This window comes from Micrasema longulum, unplaced genomic scaffold, assembly GCF_059751315.1.
Source record: "Micrasema longulum isolate JH-2025_06_02 unplaced genomic scaffold, ASM5975131v1 h1tg000430l, whole genome shotgun sequence".
NCBI classification, from domain to species: domain Eukaryota; kingdom Metazoa; phylum Arthropoda; class Insecta; order Trichoptera; family Brachycentridae; genus Micrasema; species Micrasema longulum.
In genome coordinates this window covers 525339-538430 of record NW_028277630.1, presented here as the reverse complement: position 1 = coordinate 538430, position 13092 = coordinate 525339, and the positions used below count along the sequence as shown (strand labels likewise).

Here is a 13092-nt window from a genome sequence, read left to right as displayed (position 1 = left end):
ATATTTTTATGTATTTCATTGCTTTATATTTGTTTTATTATAAATTATACTATATTATTTATGTTTCAGTAACATGTATTCTTGGCACATATATATGTACTTTTTATTTGTATAATGACGATTTTTAATTTCTTACATTCGATAAGCTAGGCATTTATAATTATATAGGTTTAGTTTTTCTTTTTTATGTTATTGTTTTATTAGTATAGGACTACTTGTGCTCTAAAGATAGAAAATCTCCATCTTAGAACAGGCTGTGCCATGTTAGATGGAGACTATCATAAACAGAGAACACTCCGTGTTCATTTTACATTAATTGGTTTTATATAGATTCCCTGTTATTAAGTATGTATATATATATATATTTTTTTATGTATATATATATTAATAGTTTTCATATTTGTACCATACGTCCAAAGACGGCGGATAAAACAAGGCGCTTTTTCTTTAGTGGTTCTAGCTCCTATAAAAGTCCATTTATACATACAAATGAATAATAGCGACACGCCAATGGTTGATATCATTAGTGCGTAAAAAAACAATTGCTTTTGTGTCATAATCCAAAAGGAGCATAAGGGAATACTCTTAAAACTTATCAAACAAATAAACAAAAAAAACAACAATAATTATTGAGTACGAACAATTCCTATTCTAATAGGCAACCTGTTTTGTCGTAACCGGTAAACAAAGACAGCACAATAAATAAATGGTGAGATGAAACATAATATTATTTAAATGTCAAAACATCTTTATGACATAACAGTGTAGCACAGTTAAAAAACATTCGCACTATTCGTAAAGAACGATTTTGCACAGTTCGAAACTGATCAATAATTCAATTGGCACTATTTAAACAACGATTTCGCACTGTGAACAAAGAATCTCCGAACTAGAGGATTTGTCACCGAGTAAACAATGATTTGAGGTATGTTTGCTTACTGAGGTGACAGTTTATTTCGCGAACGGAGCTTAGCTGAGCTGAAATAGAGCACTTGAAATTAAGTGCCTGTTTGCGAAATTGATTCATGTCCAGAGTCGTCTAAGGTATGGCAAATATAAACGCACATTACTTGAAGTATGAATTGCATCCAATCCATATTTTGTCCTCTTAATTATTTAAGGTTAGGTTATCCAATTGCTGGAAAGACACGATTTCGTTCGAGTTAATCTACTGTTTTTTTTTTAAATTAAAATATACAATGTATAAAAAGCACAATACATCAATTTATGATGCGAAACAAAAAAATGAGTACATGAATAAATACGATAATACCACTTTTAGGTTTATTGAATAAACTGATATATTAAAAAAAATAGTTAAAATACAATAAATATCAATCCTTATGTTTTTTTATAGTGCCGTGTAGATTTTTACCTTCTAGGAAACGCCTAAAAACACTTCAATTTTTTTTTATTACATGACTTATTTAGTCCATTTAAAAATTATTAATACATTTTTTTATAATATTTACAGGTACGATTAAAATAAAATACAACTTAAGGATAATAAACGTAGAACAAAAAATTAAATAATAATTACTAACTCAAGATAAGATCTGGGGTGCTATTCTGAACCACTATCGCGGCACAAGAAAACTGTTTTTTCTCGTGTATTTTGTATGTAAATACACGAGATAATATGGCCACGAGAGCGATTGAAATACCAGCCCTGGTCTATTTTAGTGATTGTTTAAATTTAGAAAGACTTGCACCAAAAAAGTCCAGATCTTGTCTAGAGACATTGGTGCATGCAAGCCTTGGTTTGTGCAGTGCTGATGAAGGAACAGCACATTTATACTTCTTATACCAGTTGGTTTAATCAACCATATTTCGAGTATTTTCAAATGTTTGTAGACAGGCTGGACTTCACACCCTAGGGCCTAGGGAGTTATTAAGATCTTAATTTATTGGAACAGAGAGGGAAAACATTTTGGAAAATGGAATATAAAAGTCTAGGCATTTAAAGGGTTAATGATCTGTCATTAGCTGACTTACGTGCCCACTTTTACACATCGTGTAACATTCACCATTAGCATTTGTCCTATCAGCACTTTGGATTTATTTTTCTATGGTAAAGGTGTATAGTGGGATTTGCATGTTAGTGTAATTAGTGTTCTGACGAAGAGACGGGTACGTCTCGAAAAAGGTAGACATTAAAAAGTCGGTAAGTTGTTATATACAAATCGCAAGGTGAATGAAAAATAGAAGTAAGTGCAAATTTCAAATTTTTGAGGTTAAAATAGAAAACAGTTAGATACATTCGTTCTACATGTCAAACCAGCGCAGAGCTCCTTTCTTGATTTTGTCGATAATGCTTGTCTCAGCCTTACATAATGTACGGATCTCAACATTTGTGCATCTATCGTACATAGTTTTACCACACATGCGCCTGAGAGATCGCACTTCGACAGCATTCAGCCTACTTTCATCCCTGTTTTTTCAAGTCCATACTTCGCTCCCATACATCAGGGACGGGACCAGGACTCGTTGAGAACTGCCAATTTTGCCTCTTGTGGCAAACATTTATTTGCCAAGGTCGATTTAAGTGCACCGTGCACTCTGTTCCCGGCACTCACCCTCCTTTCAATATCTTTCTCAGTCATTCCGTCCCTAGTGAACATACTTCCCAGATACACAAATTCCTTGTTTTAGTATAACTCCATTTACAGAGATTTCACATTGATAGTGTAAAAGGGAAAAAAACATGAAAGCATTAAAAAAATAAAAAAACATTTTATGAACTTAATTTTTTAAGCAAAGTGAAATTTTTTAAGCCCCTATTAAATATATTTTCAATTCGTACTTATTATTTCAATAATTCTTTCAATTCTACCCTGTCACAAGCCCACTCACGAAAATACCACAGTTTTCCCGCGTAGACAGATTTTTTCAAGGGCCATGTGATATTAGTTTATTTCATGAAAATTTGCGACCTCGACCATCACTCCTCACGGTCACGCTTCTTTATATGTATGTAGTTAGATCGTATTGTTTTTAAAAGAATACACGCAACATGAGTATTACATTTCTTCATTTAAAAAAATCTAGAATATGGAAAAAGCCCACGGCTCTTTTGATCCATCGACATTGTTAGTTTTTAGACGTCAAATAAGAAAAGTCTGTGTTTTTTACGAAGGAAATGATTGGTACAAATATTTCAGTTTTTCCAAGTAGTTTATTCCTACAAACAAACAAACCATCACGCCATCAGGCAGAGAGGATAGAACGCCATATCACTCTATCTTGGCATACAGATCTCGCTTCCTCATTCCTACATCTTCTCATGCACGCACGCCGATTATTCCTACTTTTGACATGTCCATCTTCAAATATTTAATGGACTTGATAGTGTCATGTCTTCCTCGTTTTCTGCGTCCATAAACATTCGCATCGTAGATCATTTTAGCCGTTATTTCGCTGTCTGTAATGTATTTGTATTTAAATATTAATAAAAAATAACTTATCTTGTTTGGTACACCATTTTGTGAAAAGGGCCTAAATTATATTGTGATAGTATTTGTTACAATCAATATAGTGTAAAATTTCCGCAAACCAAGATTTGTAAAATTTCCATTGAAAATAAACTTAAAAATTGTGTGAATAATTATTTTCATATTTGCGTTTAGAATCACCTTAATTAAAAAAAAAAAAACATTCCCAGATAAAACAAAAACTTGCAGGTGTTAGTAGGGGGTAATGACCCTAGTTAGACTGGCAATAATAAATCAAATATAAAAATAAATAAATAATTATAAATACGCATATTATAAAAAGTGGAACATAATATATTAGGACAAAGTGTAAAATGGTGTAAAAAGTACAATCAAACAAATAAACCATCACACCGTTTCCCGTAAGGGTAGACAGAGAGGATAGAACGCCATATCACTCTGTCTTTGCACACATACCTCGCTTCCTCTACATTCATACATCTTCTCATGCACGCACTCCGATTATTCCGTCTTTTGACATGTCCATCTTTAATTTTGTGTTGGATTCGGTTGAGCCATGTCTTTTTCGGTCTTCCTCCTTTTCTGCATCCATCAATATTCGCATCATAAATCTATTTAGCCGTTATTTCGCTGTCCATTCGCTCTACATGTCCAAACTTAATTTAGTCGATAAATACTATATAATTATTGCTTTATAAATATTATGTTAGACTTAAAAAACTAAATAAATAAAAAAATAATTTAAAAAATCCGTCTTTTCATAGAAAACTCTTATCAAATGAGTAGTAAATAAATCATGTAATCTATTCGCAAAGTTTGAACATAAAAAAAACATAAATTTTAGCGGCTTGTTAGCGGCATCTATTAAATTTCTTACTAAGTTCTTACGACTTGAGAACTCATTCTAAAAAGGCTAACACCATAATATTCAGATTGAAATTGATTGCAACAGAGAGGAAGACATTTTTGAGCAAGGAATATGGAAGTCTAGACACTGACAGGTCTCATGGCCTACCATTGGCTGGTTTTAATGGCCAATTTATACTCTGATGTAACATTGACCAGTCTGCCTATGTTTTAACAACCTTATTTCCTCAACTTCTATCTCTTGATTTTTGTGTAAATGTAAATGCACTGCCATTTCTAAATTTTTTTTTTCATATCTGTTGCAATACATTTCAATCTTAATAACTCTCTAAGGAGTTAAGTCCAGCCTTGTCTATGTCTACAAACATTTAAATACACTAAAAGTATGGTTGACATAATATTACATTTATAATGCTTACACAAGAGCGCTTTACAAACATTGCGTGTTTTATTAATTTGATTTTATATGGATTGAAGCCATTGAAGAACTGCACCCAGTACCAAGAATGAAAACATTGTATGGTAAATGTTTCCATTTATATCTTGGACCTTACTCCTTTAATAGTCTGCCAAAGAATGTTCGAGACATATCAAAATACTCCAAACACAAGTAGGAAATTAAAAAAAATAATAATAGATGAAAATGCAATTAACCTAGAGATGGTGATCATGATATAATACAAGCTACCCTAGTCACACTTATACCCGTATGCAGAAACAAACCTTAAGGTGAGGAAAGTACATTCTATTGTCTTTACCTTTTTTTTTTTACATTTTTTTTTTTGCACCACAACAGGCCAGGAGGCCTAATTACAGTGGTGAATTACATCACAGAGCACCCAGGCTTGAGAAAAATCACATTTTCATTTTTGTGTTCTCACCGGGAATCGAACCCGGAACCTTCCGTGCGTGAGTCAAGCGTCTTGACCACTACACCACGGAGGCCGCCTTCGGGTTATTCTCGGCATTTGACATTAGAATGTACTTTCCTCACCTTAAGTTTTGTCTCTGCATACGGGTATAAGCCACACTAAGTTGACATTCGTAATATATTTATATTTGAAATCTATTTTATTATTTTTTATATAAAAAAAAAAAAGAATAGTTTAGTTCTTATTATTTACTCATTATTTAAACATTTGTCGGCCTAGCGGTGTAATGGTCAGCGCGTTTTACTACCATGCAAGTGGTTTCAGGTTCGATTCCCAACATGGTTGAAAATAAGTATTTATTTAATAGGGTGTTTTCACACTAGAATATTACATAGTCCCTGGACTGGTACCTGAAACGTAAGACTGATTACCTTACCTTCATGGGACAAAATTGATCAAGATACGCTGCGGTTGGTGTACCAATCCAGCGCCCTATGCACCAGGTGTGAAAAGGAAATGATCATGATAATGATTTAAACATTTGGACCAACTCAAAATGTTGTAATTTTCTCAAATATTTAAATTTTTATAGCATTTCCCAAAAGTCGTAAATAACTTGTAGAGTGGAATTTGAACTTCGGCCTCAATAGTCAATGCCCGTGAGTCCTCAATACTATCACGAGTCCACAACCCAGTTTTTATTGTATATTGTATATTTTATTGTATTTTTTGTATATTTATCTAAAAAGTCTATTATCTGTGCAAAAATACATAATTCAAATGAAACAAATATATTGTTAAATGTCTTCATCGGCACGGGTCTTCCCAGTGAGGAATGTCTTAATTTTTTAAAATATTTTTTTTTCTTGTGAAGCATAAAATAAATTTTCAAACTATAAGTTGTTTTGCCCACACTCCATAAGCTTTTATTTAAAATCCGTTACACAAAACATTTTAATTTGTGAAACGGTAACTGTTACTGATATTTTTTTTAATAACTGAAACGCTCATCTCCAAAAAAACTTGTATTTATCCAAATTATAATTTTATTTTCCACAAATTTGAGCCAAAAACATTTCTAATTATAATTCCGCCGTTTGCATACCACTTCAAAAAAAATCTATTGAATTTTCGGCAATAATATTATTAACATATTACATGGTGCCGATTGATCGAATAAATGAATGTACATATTTCAATTGCAAATATGTTGATTTGTGTTTTTGTTTGATTTTATTTCTGACTTCCATTGTTAGAAAAATAAACGAAAAGATTATTTCAGATATAAAATTTAACAATGTTTGATTATGTCCAAATGCTTGCAGACTGGCTGGATTTCCTCCCTAGGGAGTTGTTCATATTTAAATTTATTTCAACAGAGAGGGAAAAATTTTTGAGAAGGGAATATGGAAGTCTAGGCATTTACAGGGCTTATGACCTGTCATTGGCTGGTTTAAGTGGCCACTTTACACACTGTGTAACATTCACCATTCTGCCCATGTTTGAACATCCACATTTCCTCAACTCTTCCAATGACAGGTCATAAGCCCTGTAAATGCCTAGACTTCCATATTCCCTTCTCAAAAAATTTTCCCTCTCTGTTGAAATAAAATTTAAATAAAATTTAACGTTTATTGGGAAACTGATGTTTCGATTAAAATACCATTTTTGAGAATGGTTATACCCGGCACAAAGAAATCATTTTATAAAGTTATGTTTCTTCCACATTCTAATTAAGTTATTCATCATAGCCCGTATTTGGTGGTGAATAGGACACTGCATCGGTACACTAAATGCAGTATTTCGCTTCACGCACCAGTCCAGGAACAATAGGGCATTTTCACAATTTGAGAATAACGTTGAGAATATTATTGAACACTTACAACTGATTTTTACGACTTTAAAAATGTAAACAAAAATTACATTTATAATTTTCAGGTTCAAAAACGAGCTCATACAAAAAAGTTCGCAGGTGGTGTCACGTCATTATGACGTCACATGTCATTCCCGCTAGAAGCGCATCTTACAAACATTACGTACAAGTATGACGCGGTAAACATACCGTTTATCAAATTTTTGTTACTTTTTTTCAAAAAATGATTATAACAATCTAAATTAATCTTGTTAAATTTTTAAAAAATACGTAATGGAAACAGATTTTTATAACTGAATTTAAAACAGGAAAACACAGGTTTTGCTATTCTTCGTGTGATTGCAATATAGGCATAATAAAGAATGACAACATCCGACATAAGCTCTCAATATAATTGCCCAAACTTCCAGTGAAAGAGGCAATGAAAACATTAGAGTTTAATTCGATTATTAAAATCGCGGAATATGAAAATTTTTTTTTTGAGAGTTACTCGTTTGACAAAAAAAAATTGTAGTATTAGGAAAACCGACAGGAAGACTCATGGTATTAAAATCGATTTTAGGGTATGTGGAGGGAGCGATTTTTTATTTCTCCAATAGTGTGCATAAAGTCTCGTTTTTAGTAATTCAAAATATGCGTATTTTATACCAGCGCGCAGTGTCTAAAAATAAATTATGCCTTTAAAAAATAATGTAGAAATAATAGTTACTCACGTTAGCTGGATGGTCCACATGCTGTTGTCTCAAAAGTTCAATATCCAGGGTATTTAGTCCAGCCGGCAACGAAATGGAATTTCTTCTAAATGCACTTTTTTTCATATCACTCTCTTGCGCAGGGTGAATACTTGCGTCCAGTTCTTCCTCTCCAAGAAGTCCGTCATTATCACTCGCGAAATGGATGCCTCCATTAACACCATTACTTTCCACAACAACATTAAAGTCTTCTTCATCGTCTGCATCAACGTAAGGAAGATGGTTTGACGAAGGAGACTGAATGATTATATGAGGAGTCGTTTGTTGCGCAGCCGCGTTTCTTTCCTCTGCTGTTGGTATTTTAATGTGGAGATCTGATTTCTTTCTTCTAATCATTTTGCACTTTTTGCTTGGATCACTTTTATTGCATTACGATTTCATTTCGTTTTTAATGTCCGCACGGAATCAATTGACTGCTATTTAAAAAAAATTGCCCAGCTCCGTTATCGCACCAACTAAAAAAGAGATAATTTTTTTATTCGGATTTGTTATCAGGGAGACACATTAATTTTGTAAGTAACAAAATGGATTCATCATATAAGACAAGATGATCTGGGGCATTTCACGGATTGAACGTATCTAGCTGATTAGATAAGCAACTTCAAACTTTATATTTCAGGATAGAATGCCAAATTCCTGCAGAAATTTGAGACAAATATAATCCCAATCACGCCTTTATTTTGGTATAAGCTGGTTTCTCAACGTGTGTCTATCTGAGTCCAAAAATAAATATATAATACTCGCTTCACAAGTGTACATAGCAAGTTCTCCCCAAATCCCTTTAATTCTTTTTGTATTAGCATATTTTTAAATAATTCCTTTTCCATTATTTATGAAAATTATTAATTGTAATTAAGGCCTATTATAGCAAAATAAATTAAAAATCATAAATACGCCGGTCATTTAACTATCGTGCTCTGACAATAACCGACTGATTGAATGAACTTTTTCGTCCCTTTCACACAAACACCGGTCCCATAACAGCGTCTCTGTCTTCATTGTAGTAAGTTTTATTGCTCTTTCTTATACAATAAAACAGATGAATTGTGGTATTGCCATCACTTTTATTCCTGTAATTATGCTCCGCATAATAAGGATAAATATTTTTTGTATTTTTGTAAAATCCAGCATATAACACAAATTTCACCTTCCAAATCCGGTGTGAAAATGTCAATTTTAAGATTACAAGAAATACAACTTTATTAATAATGTTTGTGAAATCAACTTATTCTACCAAATCCCAAAAGGAACACGTTTACACTACCAGAATTCAAACTAGAGGATGGGTCATGGAGTCTTCCACAAACTCGGGCAAAGAAATTTCAGGTTTCTGGGCCCCAAAATATTTAATATGTTACCTGAACATTGCTAAACCATGACCTGGATTCAACTTAATAAATTGGTCACAGGGTTTGTAAATGGTTTATTTAATTAAATACTGTATAACTGTATAATAAATAAACTAGTAGGTGGTCATGTTATAGTTTATTTTGCATAAAAATGTCTGCCTTAAAACAGGTTGTACCTAGTTAGGCAGACTAGACATAATCCAGAAAATTTATTGGCTAATTATGAATAATCTTTATTTACATCGCATCAGTTTTAAATCAGTTCATATAAGAATTAAAAAATATTATCTTTTAAGATAAAACAAGAATTAGAAATAGTACTGTTATCTTTAAAATCCATGTACCTGATATAATATCTCGTGTGTGTAGTGGATATATTACTATTACACTCTACACTCATATAAATGACAAACCTCTCAAATAATATTATTGTCTGTGTTTATTCCTTGGCTTAAAGCAATGTTACAATCTAAATTGAGATGCTGTTGTCCCGCTATTTTTAAAAATGCTCATAAGTCATCGCCACGCGTTGTAGTAGAAATGATAATAACGCACATGGATTCTGAGGCCGTTTTCCACATCAAAAATTCACCCGGCCCGATGAAATAATATAAGGTGGATTGACTTCAATCGTATCATATATAATAATAATGGCTTATTAACAAAAATTACAAATTCTTTATCTACTACATACATACTTATGTAATATATTTCTCTGGATTATGTCTAGTCTCCTAACTAGGTACAACCTATTTCAAGGCAACCTAAATCATGCCTTTTAGCATGCTTTCCTATTTCGAGATAACTGACACTATCATTAATACTACTCTCGACTCAATGCACAGTAACATAAAGCCAGCTTTCTTTGGAGACATCCATCGGTACAGTACTCGATCAAAAAACAATATATATATTGGATCTGTGAAGTCTACGAAGTTTGGTACTAGATCTTTACAATACATAGGTTTCGAGGAATTTAATAAATTGCCACAAAAATTTAAAGTACCTATTTCAAAATATAGAAACAGGACGTGCGAATTGAAGAATTATTTTTTCCAGAAGTACTTTGAATAAATAATGTTAGTTTATAGAGAATGCGCATCTTGAACATATACCTTTTAATATTTCACCGTTTTTGCTTGTATCTGTAATTTTTAATACTATTTAAATGTTATTTGTGTTTTTTTCTTTTTATATACTTTTTTTGGCTTGTATACATAATTTCAAATTTTTCAACGTTTTTGATAAAAAAAATTAACCTGTATTGGGTGTGCGCATATTTTGTTAATTAAAAAAAATGATTTTATTTTGTACTAGTTCAGTATGTATATATACATCCATGTAATTTTTAAACTTTTTCAATTTTCTTTCCCAGATTGCATAATGTAAACATTTATTTTGAATTTATTTCCATGCCTAGTATTCTGTTTATTCTGTTATTTTCAAGTATTTTTCATACCCTTTTTAATTTGTAGTATATCATAATTTTAATTTTTCTGCTTTTGTTAAATAATATTATAGTTTAAAATTTAAAAACGTCTCTAAAAAAATTATTATCTGTATGTCCCTAAATGAGTTTTTTAAAAAAAAACTCCTTGGGAATATTGTATATAATTATGTATAATATGTTTTCAATATAATAAAAAAAAAATTTAAAAAAAGGCAGACATTTTTATGCAAAAATAAACAATAACATGACTACCTCCTTGTTAACTTATTATAAAGTTTTACAATATATACACCATTTATTATTTTAGAATGTTTTTTAGTAAGTTTTCCGATTTTTCTCAACGTAAATCCAGTAACCATTTTATTAAAAAATTATTTAATTGAATTTGGGTCATGGTTTTTTAATGTTTGGGTAACATATTGAATATTTTGAGGCACAAAAACCTGAAATTTCTTTACCTAAATTCAGAGTTTGTGGTAGACCCCATGACCCATCCTTTAGTTTGACTTCTGCTTGTGTGGGAGTATTCCTTTTGAGATTTGGTAGAATAATTTGCTTTCACAAACATAATTATTCTAAATATATATAATTGCTTTATGTCTAATATATCTAATTCCTCAAACAACTTGACGCTGGGGTACCTAAAGGTTTTTGAGCAGATTCGAGGGGTTTTAATATTGATTTATAAGTGCCTCCCCATCCTATTTTGTTATAAGTTATAATTGAGTTACATAAAATATAATATAGTTGTTTGAGTTTAATTAGGGATAAGATGTAAATATATATATTTATATTTATTTAATATTCCATTGATTAATTGCTAGATAAACGCTCTAACCCATTTACTATGAAGCCAACTATCTCCACGTAATTTCCTTTAGCAAAATTTTTATCCGCGAGGAGGAACGAAAAAATAACATTACAAATATATAATAAAAGTGTATATACGAGTATAATAAAAAAGGTTGTATGTTTCAGGGAGCCTCCCATCGGACCAAATTACGGAAAGATTAAGAACAGGAGGGCTCGCTCTACGGAGAATAAAAACCACATCAGCCAAACATCACTATAACTACTGGTTGCTTAACTTAAGCTGGCGCGTTCGCTAAACTCACATAAATGCATTTAAAATCTATGGGAAATTGATTTTAAAAAGGATTTTATAGGATATTGATTTTGAAATATTAAATAAAAAACATGCTTGTTTAAAAATAAACAAACAATTGACATTTTCTAAAGTGATTGTTTTCTTTCGCTCTAATCCAAAAGAGATTTTTTTGAATTAGTTTTATATCAATTTTTTTAAATCAATATTTTGTACATTAAAATCGACCTTTACATGATTTGATTAAAAGAAGTATTTATAAAACAGTGTTTTCAATCCATATCTTAATTCATATACATCGACTACATATTATTATATTTTTTCTATTAAGAATTGAAGCGTAATTCTGACAAAACGCAGAAGCATCCTGTGTATATTTTAATACCATATCATTAGCAACTAACAAAACAATAGTTGGCTATGTCACGCTCATAAACGCAAATGAGCGCGAGAGAGATAGAAATTATTTTCAAAATGCTCATGCCGTGCGATGTCATACAATGGGCTTATTCACAAATAATATACAATGCGTTTGTGTAAATATTGCGAACGCGCCAACTTTGAAAAATCTACCAGTACATTACCTACGTATATAGGAAGAAAGCTTTTTAATAATTTACCCCAAAATCTACGGCAAGAATTAAATCACGAAAAATTTAAGAAAAGCTTTTTTCCATAGATAACATTTACTTAATTTTTATAATAATGTTTGTAAATATATATGCAGCGTTTGTATTTTTTAAGTAGGTACATATTATGTAAATGTATATAAATGCCGGCGTATATATTTTTTTATTTTTGTATTAATAATAAATTTCATAAAAGGTACATGTTTTTTCAAAATTCTATACATATCTACTTTTACACGTCTAGTAAATGTTATCACTGTAACTCTCAAAAAAAAAACCAACTCTTGTGCTTGGAGAGTGGCTTACACTGTTGTAGATGTTTATTTATAAGAGTTTATATAATTTTAAATACGAGTACATGAGAAAAAATATATAAACATAGGATATATAAAGAAAAAAAACATAAAACTATTATACATTCATACTAATTAAATTGTAATGTTGTTTTTACACGTGTTCGTGTTAATTAATTTTTTATTTTCAAGTGTTATTTTTTTTTTATTTGTCATGCATTATTTTTTATGTTTTTATGTTACTTTGTACATTTGCCAAACACAAGAGCCTGACTCTTTTTTGGCAAGTATCCGACTGAATTGTTTTATTGTTCTATGTTTAATAAAGGTTACCTAAAAAGAAAAAATATATTTTTTAAAAAGTATCCACCCATCCTGATCTTATCGGGCCAGGGGAACAATTATGAATCTTCTCTATCCCCTAGAGAGTGGTTAATTTGGGTTATTAAA

The 13092-nt window shown here is 31.1% G+C and overlaps 1 protein-coding gene across 3 annotated transcripts in view; it reads right to left on the bottom strand.

The window, feature by feature from the left end:
* The window catches only part of LOC148281624 (alpha-galactosidase MYORG), a 95549-nt gene that overhangs the window by 73870 nt on the left and 8587 nt on the right, over positions 1-13092 (bottom strand). For all 3 annotated transcript variants that reach the window (XM_088226417.1, XM_088226420.1, XM_088226418.1), the window contains exon 2: positions 7778-8271. In XM_088226417.1, coding sequence (XP_088082543.1) covers positions 7778-8152 — 375 coding nt within the window. In that variant the 5' untranslated portion in view covers positions 8153-8271. The remainder of the gene's footprint in view (positions 1-7777; positions 8272-13092) is intronic.